General features: G+C 36.9%; 1 protein-coding gene across 2 annotated transcripts in view; it reads left to right on the top strand.

The window, feature by feature from the left end:
- The window catches only part of trrap (transformation/transcription domain-associated protein), a 97,199-nt gene that overhangs the window by 30,885 nt on the left and 47,610 nt on the right, over positions 1–18,704 (top strand). For both annotated transcript variants that reach the window (XM_051123944.1, XM_051123943.1), the window contains 13 exons: positions 44–225; positions 2,717–2,915; positions 5,677–5,805; positions 6,222–6,488; positions 7,493–7,699; positions 7,869–8,027; positions 8,136–8,270; positions 8,403–8,513; positions 8,598–8,744; positions 12,644–12,857; positions 13,222–13,347; positions 14,324–14,470; positions 17,590–17,795. In XM_051123944.1, the coding sequence (XP_050979901.1) occupies positions 44–225; positions 2,717–2,915; positions 5,677–5,805; positions 6,222–6,488; positions 7,493–7,699; positions 7,869–8,027; positions 8,136–8,270; positions 8,403–8,513; positions 8,598–8,744; positions 12,644–12,857; positions 13,222–13,347; positions 14,324–14,470; positions 17,590–17,795 (2,229 nt within the window). The remainder of the gene's footprint in view (positions 1–43; positions 226–2,716; positions 2,916–5,676; positions 5,806–6,221; positions 6,489–7,492; positions 7,700–7,868; positions 8,028–8,135; positions 8,271–8,402; positions 8,514–8,597; positions 8,745–12,643; positions 12,858–13,221; positions 13,348–14,323; positions 14,471–17,589; positions 17,796–18,704) is intronic.

The following is an 18,704-nucleotide window of genomic DNA, read 5'->3' as shown; positions in this document are numbered from 1 at the left end:
TTGTAAAGCCTGAATATTAATGAGCATGCATAAACTCCCTCAGATCATAAGCATCATTGTGAAAAATGATGAAGGCTGGTTGGCGGGTCAGCACTCTTTAGTCAGTCAGCTCAGGCGCGTATGGGTCAGCGAGGCCTTCCAGGAACGTCACCGCAAAGATAACATGGCTGCAACCAACTGGAAAGAGCCCAAGCTACTGGCATACTGCCTGCTTAGCTACTGCAAGTAAGTGTTTTCGGTTTGGTGGTGCATAGGTCTGCAACAAATCCTCAATTCTATTTGAGTATTCGATTTTAAAAAAAAAAAAAAAAAAAAAAAAATCCTTCCTTAACCTTGATTGCATTTTGCGTGTGTCGTATAATCTGCATAATACGAAAAGTGGTGCATTCCACATATTAAACCTATTTAAAAATCATCATAAAGCATAGTGCTATTAAGAATTCACAAAGTGTGATTTAATTAAATAAATATATGCCATGCAGGTTTAATATATGTGACCCTGGACCACAAAAAGCACAGGTATATTTGTAGCAATAGCCAAAAATATATTGTATGGGTCAAAATTATCAATTTTTCTTTTATGCCAAAAATCATTAGGATATTAAGTAAAGATCATGTTCTATGAAGATATTTTGTAAATTTCCTACCATGAATATATTAAAACTTAATTTTTGGATTACTAATATGCACTGCTAAGAACTTAAGTTGGACAACCTTAAAGGCGATTTTCTCAATATTTTGAATATATATATATATATTTTTTTTTTATTTATTTATTTTTTTGCACCCTCAGATTCCAGATCTTTAAATGGTTGTTTCTCGGTCAAATATTGTCATATCCTAACAAATCATACATTTACAGAAGGCCTATTTTTATGCATTGCTAAGAACTTCATTTGGACAACTTTAGTGGCCGTTTTCTCAATGTTTTTTTTTTTTTTTTTTTTTTTTTTGCACCCAGATTTTTATATATAGCTGTATCTCAGCCAAATATCGTCCTATCCTAAAAAAAAATCATACATCAATGGAAAGCTTGTTTATTCAGCTAAGTGTATAAATCTCTAAATATTGACACTTAAGACTGATTTTTGTGGTCCAGGGTCACATGCGCTTTAATTATTTACGTACATGTAGGTAATGTACGTGCATCTAAGAGTGGCTCCCATAGATATACTGTTTCTATGTTCCGCTGTACGTAAGCCGTCCGCCATATTATAAGGGGCAACTTGACTTCATTCACCATAGTAATCAATGAATATTACTGCATGTTGTTTTGAATTTGGATTTATTATAACGTTCATCTAGGAACGCAATGTGCGGAATTTCATCGGATTTGTAAGGTGAATCATTTATAAACCTACGCAAACACAGGAGAATGCATCTTCATTATCTTTCTCAGTATGCTAACTGTTCATTGCAATTTCAAAATAATAGTTTAAACCCTTACTCTAAATTTACATGTTTTGATGTCCACATATTCAAGAAGTTACAGTTGCTGTAGCTTTTCTGTCATAAAGAAATGGCCAAATATTAAAGATTAAGTGGACATTTGAATTAAATGTTGAGTGAATATTAAACACGGATTAGGTTGTGCAGTAAAGTGTAAAAACTATTGTCAGGCTGTTGGTGCCCTCTGCAGTCATTTGTTATAATGCAAAATGTACTTTAGCTCTTTTATTTATAATACATTATGTATTTTAGCAGTTTTGTTCAAAATTAATTCAGTATGATTAGTTGCTTTCGATACTTTATTTGAACTCATTATTGCGTCATTGCTATTATATATGTCATTTTAAAGTCATTTGTTTTAAAGTCATGTCATTTGTTCACTTAAATCTATTTTTAGTACTACAAAGAATTAATCATAATTATACAATTACTTGATTAATCATCAGAATAATGGTAGACTACTTAATTAATCATCAGATTACTTGACCAAAATAATCATTAGTGACAGCTCTAGTGGTGCAGAAATTACACACTTTACACACTGATTACTTGATTAATCTTTAGAATAATTGTCAGATTACTTGATTAATCGTCAGATTACTCGATTACAAAAATAATCGTTAGTGGCATCCCTAGTGGTGCAGAAATTACACACTTTACACACTGATTACTTACTTAATCTTCAAAATAATTGTCAGATTACTTGATTAATCACCAGATTAATTGCCAGATTACTCATATACCAAAATAGTCATTAGTGACAGCATTAGTTTTGCAGAAATTACACATTTACACACGATTACTTGATTAATGTTCAGAATAATTGTCAGATTACTTGATTAATCGCCAGATTACTCCAGTACCAATATAATCGTTAGTGACATCCCTAGTGGTGCAGAAATTACACACTTTACACACTGATTACTTAATTAATCTTTAGAATAATTGTCAGATTACTCAATAACCAAAATAGTCGTTAGTGACAGCCATAGTGGTGCAGAAATGACACTTTACACACAGACTCATTGATTAATCTTAAAAATAATTGTCATATTACTTGATTAATCGTCAGAATAATCACCAGATTACTCGATTACCAAAATAATCGTTAGTGACAGCCATAGTGGTGCAGAAATTACACACTTTACCAGTTTAAACGTTGTGAATAGCTTGGAAAATTGAAATGCAGTATGCTTTTAGCTTGTTGTTTTGTTGTTGTTGTTGTTGTTGTTGTTTTTTTACACTAAAGTTGTACATTTTCTTTCAGACGCAACTACTCTGAGATTGAACTACTCTTTCAGCTGCTGAGAGCCTTCACTGGTCGCTTCCTATGCAACATGACCTTCCTGAAGGAGTACATGGAGGAGGAGATCCCCAAGAACTACAGCATCACACACAAGCGAGCGCTCTTCTTCCGCTTTGTGGAGTTCAATGACCCACACTTCAATGATGAGCTCAAGGCAAAGGTGAGGCTATGTTATTTGTACACCTGTTGAGAAAAAACTCCCATGAATTTTGCCTTTGTGATGACCTCATTTTGGATTAAGAGCTACCGTGAGTGTGACTGATGCCATGACACGGAGCTCCACGGTCAGCATTATGAATTCCACCTTTGCGGTACATTTCTGTTCAGCGTGGCACAGCGTCACGCTCTCTTAGCACTGACCATCTAATACGGCTAACAACCAGCCCCTGCTGAATATGTATGCTCGAGAAGGAGAGGGCGACAGAGACTGGCCGTGCATGACACACTCGGTTCTCAAAGGCACGTCTTCACAGTCAACCGAAGTCTTTGAAGAACGCTAATGAATATTTATCTGCAGATTACTCAAATAGCCATTGCTCATACAATGAGGCTTTGCCTTTAATCAGCCCTGGAGAAGATGAGTAACATAGTTGATGGAGCAGGACTTTACACAAAGAACTATTTCTACTAGCTTGGATGCGTCAGTAGTTAAATTTTTACTATTTTTGGGGTGCAAAAGTTGGGAAAAAAAGTGCAATTTTTGACAATGTTCCCTTCTTTTGATCATTCTTATTGTCTATATCTGTGGAGGGGAGTTTTTAGTGGTCAAGCACTACCTGGAGTACATGGACCAACCGGTAAACGGCTCAATCGAAAAATTCACGGCTGTGTTTCTTATTCCCGCTTCATTTTTATTCATGTGAAAGAATTTCATCAAGTTCGAGTAAGAGATCAAATGCCAGTTTATTAAAATGAGCTGGTGCTCTCCTCAAATTGCCTCTCTCTACAACGAGATTGAGAAACGTAGTCGTGCATCGGCAGATAGTCTTCACAGCTTTGACGGCTGAGACCGTTCTTGCTCTGCTAAATCACCCCTCACAGCCAAACAGACGTTGCATCCCAAACATTTCCCAGGAGAGCTCAGCAGCTGCGCACTCCTAACAGAATACACGTTTAAGGTGATGTTTTCAGGCAGCTGGAGCCGCGGCGGTTTGGGCTGTGATGGATCATGTAGAAAAGGATTTGTTGTGATCCATCACTCATGTGAACGGTAGAGGGGCTCATTAGGACGAGGGATAATGAAGGAACACCTGCAGCCCAACGGCCCCCATGTTTGAATAAATCCACATGCTGATGCACACTTCAGCTAGCAAACAACACAATCGTTGTATCTGACTAGACAAACTATTGTCTTGTACAAAGCTAGTATTATTCCATATCTATTACCAAGTGGTACATGGTTGACATGATTATTAATCTCTGTGATTATTATTATTATTATTATTATTATTATTTTATTTTATGTTATTTTTTTCTTCTTTCTTTCAAATTTGTAGTATGGTGCACAAGCAACACCATTAGTGTTCAAAGATGCTAATTATGTAACACACAAGAGCTGATGCATGCAAAGTCAAGGCTGGAGGAATTAAGGTTTTTGAGCATCTAAAAACATGGTCACAACTCACCAATGACAGTAATGTAATGGTCATTAGAGTGATTAGTATCGGTTAACTTGCAAATGAACCAAATCTGAGTTGCCGCGTTGTGTCCTTCTTTCTCTCTTCTGTCTTCATCATTTTTAATGGCTTTATCTGTGCCGGTGCTACCAAAGCAGCGCTGGTTATGATCATTTAAGCAAATTGAATCAATTCAGTAAATGTGCTTAAAAACTATAAAGATTCACTCACCATTAACCTTTTTCATTAAAGTTAACACAAAGCAATAAGTAGAATTGTTGGCATATGTTTAAATGTACACTCACATGAAAACTCCAGTGGCCTTAAAAAAAAACAGTTCTTGTTTATACATGAAGCAGGTTATCTATCATACGAGCCACTATTCTGAGATGTCTTTCTGTTATTAAAATTAGTGATGATAATGTACATTATAATTATGTATTGTGTAACCCTGGACCACAAAACCAGGCATAAGGATCGATTTTTTTGAAATTGAGATTTATACGTCTAAGTAAGTAATGCAAAAAATAGGCCTTCTGTAGATGTATGATTTGTTAGGATATGACAATATTTGACCGAGACATTGCCTTTAAGGATGTCCAAATTAAGTTCTTAGCAATGCATATTAGTAATCCAAAAATTAAGTTTTGATATATTTACGGTAGGAAATTTACAAGATACTTTAATGGAACATGATCTTTACTTAAAGGAGAAGTCCACTTCCAGAACAAGAGTTTACAAATAATTTACTCACCTTGTCACCCAAGATGTTCATGTCTTTCTGTCTTCAGTCGTAAAGAAATTATGTTTTTTGAGGAAAGCGTTTCAGGATTTTTCTCCGTATAATGGACTTCATTGGTGCCGTGATTTTGAACTTCCAAAATGTAGTTTAAATGCACCTTCAAAGGGCTCTAAACGATCTCAGACGAGGAAGAAGGGACTTATCTAGCGAAACGATCAGTCATTTTTTCGGAAAAAAAACATTTGTATACTTTTTAAGCACAAAAGCTTGTGTAGCACAAGCTTGTGACCATACAATGTATTTTTGCCTATTGCTACAAATATACCTGTGCTTACTTTAGTGTTCCAGGGTCACATTTATTTTCATGTACTGACATTATGTATCTATGCCATGGTGCTTGGAGTCCAAGACCTATGGGATGAATAACAGGCAACAAAAATATTTTTTCCTCAAACAATCGTAATACAGCACATTTTCGATAAACAGACAACTCCTAGTTCTTTGATATCCTCAATTTAAATACATAATTCTAACTTGTAATCTTATTTGTGTCCACTGTTTAGGTGTTGCAGCATATCCTAAACCCAGCCTTCCTGTACAGTTTTGAGAAAGGGGAAGGCGAGCAACTGTTGGGGCCACCAAATCCAGAGGGTGACAACCCTGAGAGCATCACTAGTGTCTTCATCACCAAGGTAACCCTCCCCATCATGCTCAGTCTAGCACCATTGACAGTAATTTCACTGTCTTTATCAAGTCACCAGTTCATCTAGAATGACCTCTGGCTGTTATTTCACTGGCAGAAATGTCAAGGCCACAATAAAGGTCATAGTGTTTGTTTTTCCAAGCAAACCCAATGAGACATAGAGGTGAAGGTTAATAGCCTTGATTTATTTCACGCTTAAATTCATTGTCTCTCTCGAGTGTAATCATTGCAAAGAGCAAACCAAACTGTCCGTTCCCAGGGTTTTTCAACACCTCCAGCAGTAAAGGATGATGTTTAAGTTTAAACAACTTTTAGGTTTGCTATATGTCACAGCTGTGGCCTCACGGCCCCAAAAACAATACATCTTTTTGTTTCTTGTGACACATTTTATCCTTGTTATTGTAGGTTCTTGACCCTGAAAAGCAGGCTGACCTGGCCGACTCATTGAGGATATACCTGCTTCAGTTCTCAACCTTACTGGTAGAGCATGCTCCTCATCACATTCATGACAACAACAAGAGTAGAAACAGCAAACTGAGGCGTCTCATGACCTTTGCTTGGCCTTGCCTGCTTCCTAAAACCTGTGTGGATCCAGCCTGCAAGTACAGCGGCCACCTCTTGCTGGCTCACATTATCGCCAAGTTTGCCATTCACAAAAAGATTGTGTTACAGGTATGCACGCACCAAAATTTCAGCTGCCAAAATACTGTACAAGTAGGTACAAATAGATCGTAGAGTACAGATATTGCTTGTATTATCTAAAAATCGAAAGAGTTTTTGGTTGGTAAATTTAATTTCTTTTGAAAGACTATGATTATTGTGACTATGACTATGAAGATTATGTTCACCAAGACTGCAATTATTTTATCAGTTAACCAGTAAAAACAGTAATATTATGAAATATGAAAAAGTCTAAATTTTCAGCAGCCATTACTTCAGTCTCCTGTTATTAATTATTATTGGTGCTCAGTTATTAATAATGGTTCATATGATCAATTTTGAAAGCCGTTTTGCTGTGTAATATTTTTGTGTAAACCTTTATACTTTGAACTCTTTGAATAGAAAGTTCAAAAGAATAACATATATTTGTAGTAGATATCTTTATATAATTCTCTGATCTAAAGATTATATGTCTCTACATTTATCTACATGTATCAGTTATACGTTTAATGTATCCATGCTGAATAAAAGTACTACTTTCATTAATGAAAAATCTTATCGACCTCAAACTTTTGAATTATAGTTTAAGTACTGTAAGTATTACACTGATAAAGTAATATCTTTTTTTTTTTTTTTTTTTCTTTCATTTTCTCATTTTCTCATTTTATTTAGACTATTCAAAAAGCATTAGAGCGTATATATATTATTGGGATTTAAAAAAAGATTAAAAATTAGAGATTAAAAGTAGGTGATTTGATTTAATTTTCCCATAGTTTATCTAGATTTTTTTTTGGTCATGATTGAATTAAAATGTATTCAACAGCCCAAATCTTTAGGGTTTATTTCTTTTTAATTAAGAAAATAAAATAACATTATATTATAATACATAACATTTTTCAGCCCTTCGAATAGAAGAGTACCTCTGAGCTTTTGCTAATGAAAGTTTAGTCTTCGGGGATAGTCAAATTCTTCCATTTGTGAAATTCTGCTAAAGTCAGTGTAACTGTTCTATGCAGGTTTTCCACAGTCTGCTAAAGGCTCATACTATGGAAGCACGTGCCATTGTTCGGCAAGCCATGGCGATTCTAACACCTGCAGTACCTGCTCGGATGGAGGACGGTCATCAGATGCTCACACACTGGACCCGCAAAATAATTGTGGAGGAGGGCCACACAGTTCCTCAGCTTGTCCATATACTTCACCTCATTGTACAGCACTTCAGAGTATGTATAGTCACTTCACTCTTGCCAGTTATACTAGCAGGTCCCATACTGCAGTCAGTTTTATCATTTAGTATTTACAATATAATTTTTTTATTGAACAGACTTAAGTATTAGTTTGTTTGGTCATATAACATTTAGGTTTCTTAAGTGTATGTTTCTCTGCTTACAGGTATATTACCCAGTGAGACATCACCTGGTTCAGCACATGATCAGTGCAATGCAACGACTAGGCTTCACCCCTAGTGTGACTATCGAGCAGAGGAAGTTGGCAGTGGACCTAGCTGAGGTGGTCATCAAATGGGAGCTCCAGAGAATTAAAGACCAACAGGTCTGTTGACAGGAAATAATGTTTTGGGTGATTCATTTCATGTAGTATAAATGTATTGTACCTCAAATTCTGCCAGTTTATTGAATTTGAATTTCTCACTTTTCTCAGCCGGAATCGGAAGCTGATCCAGGAAGTGTGGGCGAGGGCACGAGCGGAGCCTCTAGTGCTATGAAGAGAGGAATGTCGGTTGACTCGGCACAAGACGTAAAGAGATTTCGCACTGCCGCTGGTGCTGTCGGCACGGTGAGGAAACCTTAAACCGCTTTCCGCAGCCTGAGTGTGACCACTGTAATCAGTCTCTAGCGCTCTGTGCCCTGATGGACTGTGCCATGTTTGAGTACATTGGCTGTATTGTGTTTGTGTTTGTATTTGCAGGTCTTTGGCCGCAGTCAGTCGATGCCAGGCACAGAGGCTCTGCTTACCAAACCTGTGGAGAAACAGCACACAGATACTGTGGTCAACTTCCTCATCCGCATCGCCTGCCAGGTTGTTATCTCATACCTGCTTAGTGAATCTCACTGAAGTGTCCACTAATACTTACATAAGCTAATTTCTGATCTCGGTCCGCAGGTAAATGATAGCACTAATGTGGCAGGCTCTCCCGGTGAGCTGCTGTCCCGTCGCTGTGTGAACCTCATGAAGACAGCCCTCAGACCAGACATGTGGCCCCGTGCTGAACTTAAATTGCAGTGGTTTGACAAGCTCCTTATGACTGTGGTAAGTCTAAAAGCTTGTGGGATTTGGATTCTTTTCTTTTATTCTCAAATAATAAATGTGACCCTGGACCGCAAAATAAGTTGTAAGGGTCAGTTTATGAATAAATAAGCTTGGCTTGTTAGTATAGGACAATATTTGGCTGAGATACAACAATTTGAAAATCTGGAATCTAAGGGTGCAAAAAATCAAAATACTGAGAAAATCCGCTTTAAAGTTGTCCAAATTAAGTTCTTAGCAATGCATATTACTAATCAAAAATTTAGTTTTTATATATTTATGGTAGGAATTTTTAAAATATCTTCATTGAACATGATCTTTACTTAATATCCTAATGATTTTTGGCATAAAAGAAAAACTGATCATTTTGACCCATACAATATATTGTTGGATGTTGCTCCAAATATACCCATGCTACTACGTGCGAATGGTTTTGTGGTCCAGGGTCACAAATGATTTGTATAAAATCGAGGCTGGATATGTGATTTTAGGGGTTCTTGCCTTGTCCTTGGAAAGGAGAAATATCCAGATCAGTGTGTTGGGGGGAAAAAAAAAAAAGCAGATTGGAAGCATAAAAATATAAATTCACTCTTTGACAATAGGTGGCACTTCTAGAAAAGCAGAAACACCCTGCTTACTCCGCTACACAAAGTGTTACATAGCTTTCTGTTTCTGACACCCATTTGTCACAGAAAAAAAAGGAGGGCAAACAGTATTTGCATGTTTTCAAACAGCCGTTCAGATTTTTTGTGTTCGCTATTGTGTTAATCTAATAATACCAAGTGAAAGATTGCAGAAACAAGAGAGGCGTCTGCAAATGTTTTTCAGTCTGACTCTGAAATGACATATTAACAACCGTTCATTTAGATTAAAATGTTTATTGTATCGAACAGGCATTGAAGATCTTGAAGATCGCCATATCTTGTTCATCTCACTTCCGTCTTCATTATTTCCAGTGCCTTTCCAAGCAGTTTTTATGCCAGCCAAATCAATATCCTCACTCTTATGAATGATTTTTCTTTCTTTGGAGTGCACTGGTGTGACTAACTCAGCTGTCATCTGAGAGAACAGCTCTCCGTTAGTGAGCTTCCACCACCTGCACTATTATCACTGCAACCTCCCATCCCACTCTCACTTCCTCTCTCATTCCACCTGTTATCAGGCAATGGGCTTCCTGTCGTACGGACACACCACTCTATCGATTCTTTTCAGGGCTGGACAAGTATGCACCTCCCTCTGCTCGTGTAGACCTGTGATTGAAATGTTGTGATATGGCAGAGGGAAGTCTGCTTGTGCCTTGTACAGGCTTTTAATTTGCCATTTGCTCATCTAAAGATTAGATCATGCTGGGAAATTCCTGCTTATGTGTTCAGAACAATTGATGCTTTGGGAAAATTGATGTTCTGTACATAAGATAACTCGACACATGCCGTCTCTCTTGTGCCCTCATTTCAAACAGTCAAAGAAGCTGATGGTTACCCCCCTACCATCCCTTCTGTATTTATTTTCAGAGTGGGTCAATGGCACTTTCCGTGGCAGGAGTTTGACAAACAGGTCACTCATTGTCCGTGCCCCAGAGCCCTGTTGAGGGAGTGAGGTGCTCTTTTCAGCTCTCCTATACAAACTAATGACCAGTGCTGCAAATCCGAGAGGCTTTTATCATCATATTATTGTGTCATCTTGTCAGTGATTAAAAGACAGGCTGGAGGGACGAGCTTAGCTTTGTGCAAATCTGTCTGCCACTGCCTCAGTCCTCAGGGGCCAGACCTTAGTTGTCAATATTCAGAGTCCCCTGAAACTTAATCAGCGCTGGTTTTCTACTCTTTGTGCCAAGCCTGTGCGTTACTTGCCTTAATTGAAAGAATGAAGGGATTTTTGATAAATGAAGTAACCAGTTTCAATTAATTTTAACACTTTGTGTGACACCAGAAGTTTTAGCATTTCAGTAAAATGTTATGATTGTTGCTACCACAGCATAAATGTGCCAGTATGCCATCGGACATCCTGCTTCATTTCGTAAAATGATGTAAGCATTGCTTCAAGTACTTAATCAAGTAAACAGTTGGTTAATCAAAAACAATAAATCAAACATACAAATGAAGTAAACACTGCTTGAGGTACTCAAAAAAAAAAAAAAAAAAAAAAAAAACCCATCATGCACTACCGTTCAAAAAATTTGGTCTCAGGATGTTTTTTCATTTAATACCTTTTTTTAGCATGGATGCATCAAATTGATCAAAAGTGACTGTAAAGATTTCTTTTTTCGGTTACTGCAGTCATTAAGAATGCTCTATTCATCAAAGATTTTAAGCTACGACTGTTTTCAACATTAATAATAGAAATGTTTCTTGAACACCAAATCAGCTTTTTTTGGTTTCTGAAGGACCATGTGACATTTAAGACTGGACTAATGGCTGCTGAAAATTTTGCTTTGCGATCACAGGAATAAAATGTACTTTAAAATACATTAGAATGGAAGTTATTCTAAATTGTACAAATATTGTTCCAGTATTATATTTGACTATTGCTGTTTTTGCTGGGTTTTTTACTATTGCTGTTCACATTTTTGAAGACCTAAACATGCTCAGACTCATGAAACTTTGCACGCATGCCAAAACTGGTGAAAATTTAGATTTGATATGATATATTCAGAAGTGGGTGTGGCAAAATGGTTCAACCTATAAAATTTGAACGAAATGCCCCTCAAGCTGTGTTTTACATACATGCACGAAATTTGGTAGACACAACATACCAATACCTACAGAAAAGTCCCCTGGTACGAAGTCTGAAACCCAACAGGAAGTTTATTTTGAATTTTCTCTGCAAGCTTTGTGTTGTTTTAGATATTTCAGGCGTTGCATTTAAACAGACTCTACCTAGAGATTTAAACAGATCAACATCAACTTTGGTCAGTCTAATCTAAAGCCCTTTGTGATGTTAAATTGTGAAGATCCTTGAGTTTTCGTTGAAGGGCATGTCTCTGGTGGCCTGACAAACTTTAATGTTTCGCCATGAAACGGGTTATAATTCAGGCATACAATGTCTGATCTGCACCGAACTTCACATGTTTGATAAGAGTCCTGTCCTAAACACATGCCCATTCCCATATTCAGTTATAGTCATAGCGCCACCTGCTGGCAACAGGAAGTGGCGTGTTTTGTGCTCTAACGAACTCTTCATAGAGATTTAAGGACATCAACATCACAGGCTTTTGCAATGTAAAATTGCGAACCTCTTGAGTTTTCGTTGAAAGGTGTGTCCGTGGCGGCCTGACAAACTTTGTTTTACCATGTAAAAGGAAGTTGTTATAAATCAGCAATACAGTGTCTGATCTGCCCCAAACATTACCTGTATGATAAGAATCCTGGCCTGAACACATCTAAAGGCCAATATTCTGTTATAATCATAGAGCCACCTACTGGCTACAGGAAGTGAATTTTACATTAACTTAAACAGGCAATGTCCAGTCTGCACTAGACTTCATATGTTTGGTAAGAGTCCTGGCCTTAAGACATCTAAAGGCCAATATCCAGTTATAATCATAGTGCCAACTGTTGGCAACAGGATGTCATGTTTTAGACTAACTCAAACATTCCATGTTTAATCTGCACCAAACTTTTTATGTTTGATCAAAGTCCTGGCCTGAAGACATCTACATGTCAATATTCAGTTATAGTCATAGTGCCACCAGCTCTCAGCAGAAAGTTTGGCACATATAAATGAGGGCCCTTTCAACGCTTTAATGATCAAATGTATCCTTGGCGAGCATAATTATTATTATTTTTTTTCTTTTTTTTTTTTTTTAATTGGTAATACATCTTACTGACCTCAAACTTTTGAACAGATCTAGTGTCAGTTTTTCTGTACTTCCATCAATCAGCGTATCCTCCTCTCTTTTTCAGGAGCAGCCAAACCAAGCAAATTTCTCCAACATCTGCACAGGGCTGGAGATTCTCAGCTTTCTTCTGTCAGTGCTGCAGCCTCCAGCCATCCTCGCACACTTCAAGCCCCTGCAGCGTGGCATTGCAGCTTGCATGACCTGTGGCAACACCAAAGTGTTGAGGGCCGTCCACTCCCTCCTGTCCAGACTCATGAGCACCTTTCCTACAGAACCTAGTGAGTAAATCAAGCTCTCATCAAGACCTCATTTGGGCAAAATTGTGAATATGTGCGGTGAAGAATAATTGCATCATTTGATTTGCTTGAGTGCAAGACGCAATCTAACAGCCAGTATTATGTTTCGCAGCTGCTAACAAACACATAAATTGGTTGAATCTCCACAGAGGTTGCGAAATAATAACTTTAGACAATAATTATTGACAATGGTATGTTCAAGTCCCATTTCTGTAATTGGTAACCTCTTTATAAAGTTGTCTAGGTTGTGCTAGTGTTTCAATTAAACTGTGGTGATTATGCATGTTGTAACTTTTTTTTTTTTTTTTTTTTTTTTTTTTTTTTCTAATATTTTGTTTTTCTTTAGGCACATCCTCAGTGGCTTCAAAATATGAGGAGCTGGAGTGTTTGTATGCTGCCGTAGGGAAAGTCATTTATGAAGGCCTCACAAATTACGAGAAAGCCAGCAGCGCTAACCCAACTCAATTGTTTGGTGAGAATATGTACTGCCTCTACTACATGACCAAATTAAGTTATTTTGTAAAATATACAAAATATATTTTTTACTTACAAAATGTAAATCATATATTTATATACAGTTGTCAACATTTGAAGTGGATCAGAAAAGTTTATCAAAGTTGTCCTAAGACAAGAACAGGTTTTGGTTTTAGGACAACTTTCATGAAAGGTTTTGATGCACTTCAAATGTTGACTACTGTAGTTAATTGTAATTGTGTAATTATTATTGGGATTTGTAAAGTACTATTCAAAAGTTGTTGTTTTTAATAAGTGTTTAATAAGAGTTGTAACTTATTCAGCAAGGAGGCATTAAATTTCACAAGATTACTGTTTTTACTGTATTTTTAATCAAATAAATGCAGTCTTGGTGAGCATAAAAATTATCTTTCTAAAACATTTTAAGAAAATCTTTCAAACTCTAAACTTTTGAATAGTAGTGTACTTTAGTGTGGGTCTATTTCAGATAAGGTTTTTTTTTTTTTTTTTTTTTTTGATGGAACACTAGAGTTCGTCTTTAATTATATTTCTTAATTGAAAACAAAAAGTGATGAAACTCTATTGGATAACATTCTTAAGTTACCAGTGTTTCATTTCAGCCCAAAATGGCACCATTGGTCAATAAATGCCTCCTGATTCCGCTCTGGCAGTGCTCTAGAGTTACATTTACCACTGATGTACTGTATGTGTCTCCATCGAGGGTGACTTTTTACATTTATCTTTTCTCCCCAGAGCTGTGATCTAAGAAATGCATTACTCATGCTTTTCTTTGTCTCCATCCTTACCCGGTAACTCGGTTAGATTTCTCGAGAAACGTCCTTGTAATACAACTACAGGGACAAAGGAGCTGCACCCAAAGTCATTAGCAGGCGCATGTCGCTTGCTGTCCCTGACAGTGTTGTGAGGGCAGCGGGGCGTCATGTTACCAGCTTCTCTCTTCTCTCTGCTTCCAGGAACGCTGATGATCCTGAAGTCGGCCTGCAGCAACAACTCCAGCTACATCGACCGCCTCATTTCAGTCTTTATGCGTTCCCTGCAGAAGATGGTGAGAGAGCACCTGAGCCCGCAACCCAACCCCGGAGCCGCTGAAACCAGCACAGGTGACTATTCTTTAGACTCTTGGGTCAAGGACGTTTTCTCCCCAAAGATACATTAAAAATTAATTTCACCTTAAGTAGTTGGAATAGTCTATTATCATTATTATTTTTAGGAGCAAAGCGCCGTTAGTCTTATTATTCGTTTTCTGCTCGTGTTATGAAAAGTTATGAGGTTTTGCACAGAGATAGAGGACAGTATGAACACGGTATTGTGCCCTCTGACATAAGTTTCTGTCATAAAAAATATTTCGCAACTTTGCTCAGATTTTCATGAAAATGTGTTGGATCATCTTCAGAGCATTCCAACAAGAAGTTATGGAATACAAGCTGATCTATTAAACTGTTCTCAAATAACAAATTTGACAATCACACAAAAATTAATTTGAGGCTATAGTTGATTGGAATATAGTGCTTGATTGGAAGTGGCGCTGCACAGACTGATTGGTGTATGATATCAAAGTGCCACGAGAGTGGTCAGAGGACGCACAGCTCTACTGCTTGTCACCAAACTCAGACTATGCCAATAATATTTATGGTTTTCTTGTTGATAGACAAAACTGATTTCATTTTCCATGGCATGATGGCAGAACGCTTTTGAGGCTTTATCTCTGCAAAGCTTTGACATACTGATTCCAAACTTTGTCTATGGCAGTGTCACCCAACACTGACCACACCACAGTGTTTGTCGCCAACTACTGAACAGAAGTATTAAGCTATTATGTCACATTACAAGTGATTGTATTCATGTTTTCAACCATTTTGCTTCAAATGGTCCTCAGATATGTTCAAATACTCATTCTTGAAGTTGGTCTGGTGCTCATTGTCTTGCTTTTAGCTTTTCATTTTGCTTTTGTTGTGCTTAGCCCCTTAATTTCGGCTTATATTTTTAAAAATAATAATATTTATTAATATTTAAAATATTAAAGTAATGACACAACCAGCATGTAGAAAACCAGAAGATTGTATCATTGTATCAGAGATGACCCCAGCGGACACTGTGTGTCAAGGTTAATAAGTATCCTAAAATATAAGATCATATGTGTTTGATTTTTTCAGTCATGGTTTGTAGTCAGATTTGTAGTCATTAGTCAGATTGGAAAATGTAATATAGTGTGACTTCTCAAAAAACTGAAATATTATAACTCTTTTAAAACGTTATTTTTAAAAGAAAATATGGGAACACGTTACAATGTGTCATTTGTTACCATTAGTGCATGTGTTAACTAATATAAATGAACAATAAACAATATATTTATTACACTTTTTATTAATCTTTGTTAATTTTAGTTAAAATATAGTCGTTCATTGTGTGTTCATGTTAGTTCACAGAGCTTTAATTTTAATTTTTTAATAAAAACAACTGATTTTAATAATGCATTAGTAAATGCTGAAATTAACATTAACTAAAATTAATAAATGCTGTAGAAGTATTGTTCATTCTTAGTTCATGTTAACTAATGTTGTTAACTAATGTTAACTAATGAACCTTATTGTGAAGTGTTTCTGAAAGTACCATTTACCTTAAAATATATTTAATATTTAAAATATATATTTTATTTAAACAATTTATTTTGTTTTATAATATTTAAAATGTATACTTGAAAATATATATTTAATATATAAGATCATATTGCTTATTCAAATTAAGGAAAATAATATTTTACTTGATGGTTGCACAACATTTTTAGAATCTTTTAAATGAAATGTTTTCTTGAAAATGGTATGTTTTTTTAAATAACCATGCAAAACTAAAATGAATATAAAGAATGCATTTCTAGAAACTTGCTGTGCGTTTTAAACTTGATTTTTGAAGGATTTTTCTTTTTTATCGTGTACACTCTTATGGCATTGCCCCACTAAGTAAATTTAAACCGAACAGGCAGCACACAGGTCAGCTCAGTTCTGTGGATCACTAAATCATCTGAATTGATCCTAAGTGGCTGCTGTCTAGAAGCAAACATGTTGAGTTAATGCAATATGGTATGCTATACTCAATTTAAACAATCTTGTGCTTTAACTTTGGCCTCTTTCTGTCATTAACCCATCTGCGCTTGGTTAGGATCATTTCCTCCCTTTCAGGAGGCCATTTTCAAGCCTTTAAAGATTTCAAGCTTGTCTTTATTTGGGATAGTATATGGAAGCCAGCTGAGGTGGGTTAAGATCTATTGCTTTTTCCTGACAGAACGGGTCCTCTTCCTCTTGGCCCAGAACTGACAGCCTGTCTTAAATTTAGGCTCTTGACAGTATGATGGAAAAATATACGCTCTTACTGGGACAGCTTTAATCCTGTTGTCTGCAGTCATCTGGAGGAGTTTAAAAGTGGGCAGAAAGACAAAAAGACACGTTGTCACCTTGGAGCAGAGTGTGAGAGAGAGAATTGTTAGACTTGAGCGTGTGCTGTCCATATTTGACCACTGGGTGCTGCAGGAGGGCCAATCAAATGTTCAGAGACCGGCCCACAAATCCATCCATACTGAGAAACATCTTCTATGATTGAAGTCAAAAATCTCCCACTGTGTCCACTGGAATATAAAATCCAGACAATCCCATCTGCTCGGTGCCTTCTAGATGCTATTATGGTTTTTAAATGGTACATGGAGATAGGACTCTCCAGGTCCTGCCTGTCCTGTGCTGTCTGAAGGCCTCACGCTGCAATGTCACCCTGACAGCGTCGCCCAAGACCCCCTCACAGCGTGAGTCAGTGGCGAACTGGAAATCAGCCTCTAACATATTCTCCCCCAAGGGTTCGACTCATCAGAACAATCACATTTTACCTTGAGCAAATCAAGCAGAAAATACATTCAGAGGCCAAGCTAAACTCATAACCCGTCTCCTTTCTGCTACAGCTCTCCATGCTAAAACTCAATCACATTTCCCCCGCTTTCAGCAGGCAGAATTTTGTATTTTATGCTTCATATCCTCAGCTGTCTTTTACAATTTTGATGTATGTTCAATGGTTGCCTTTGAGATTTATGTAACGCTTTGCTGTGTATGTGAGCCTGCGTGTAGTATTTCCTCTTTGTTAGGTTTAGAAAATCACAGAAGGCCTGTGAACCTCAACGAAAGTAAAAATAGTATTACTGTCATGTAATCGTGCTCTCGTTCTTCTTTGTCAATTATAGTGACGAGCGAGTTGGTCATGCTTAGTTTGGATCTGGTAAAGGAGAGGCTGTCAGTCATGAATATGGAAATGAGGAAGAACTTCATCCAGGTCATCCTCACTTCCCTCATCGAGAAATCTCCCGACCCAAAGATTCTTCGAGCTGTGGTGAAGATTGTGGAGGAATGGGTCAAGAACAACTCTGGCAACCCCATGGCCACCAACCAGGTAAAAGCAGGCTGTTGCCTCAAAATAATTCTGTTAGCACCTGGTGTCATATTATGAGGAATTTTCTTTCGTCTTAGTTTAGATTTCATTGTACTATGAAAACATACTTAAAGGATTAGTTAACTTCCAGAACTAAAAGTTCCTGATAATTCACTCACCCCCATGTCATCCAAGATGTTCATGTCTTTCTTTCTTCGGTTGAAAAAGAAAAAGAAAGAGTTTTTCTCCATATAGTGGACTTTAATGGGGATCAGTGGGTTGAAGGTCCAAATTGCAGGTTCAGTGCAGCTTCTAGGGGCTCTACACAATCCCAGCCAAGGATTAAGGGTCTTATGTAGTGAAACGATCAGTCATTTTCTACAAATAAATGTAAAATTTCTATACTTTTAACCACAAATGCTCTTCTTGCACTTGCTCTGTGCACTGCATCTGTGATTTCACGCATCACGCAATGATGATGGAAAGGTCACTCGTGGTTTGTTCTTCATCTTTGTACTTCAGCTAAAAAAAGGTAGGGTAGGGTATCCCATTTTGTCCTCCAACTTCAAAATTGTCTGATGTTGTTTTACCTTTTTTGGGGGGTTTTTGACTTTGCACATTCACTTTGTAAACACTGGGTCGGTACTAGGGCTGTCACTAACGATTATATTGTTAATCGAGTAATCTGTCGATTATTCTGATGATTAATCGAGTAATCGGATAATTACAATTAAACTTTTTTTTTTGTAGTAAAAATAGTCCTAAGTGAACAATAGCCTTTAAAATGACTTAAAATACATATATAATAGCAATAAGGTTCAAATAGCAACATATATAATAATATAATATATAATAGCAATAAGGTTCAAATATAGTATCAAAAGCAGGAAGTCATGATTTTATTGCACAGAACTGTTAAAATACATGTAC

Source organism: Labeo rohita, chromosome 12 (genome assembly GCF_022985175.1).
Source record: "Labeo rohita strain BAU-BD-2019 chromosome 12, IGBB_LRoh.1.0, whole genome shotgun sequence".
NCBI classification, from domain to species: Eukaryota; Metazoa; Chordata; class Actinopteri; order Cypriniformes; family Cyprinidae; genus Labeo; species Labeo rohita.
Note: the sequence above shows the minus strand (reverse complement) of the source record. Positions and strands in the feature narration are given on the sequence as shown.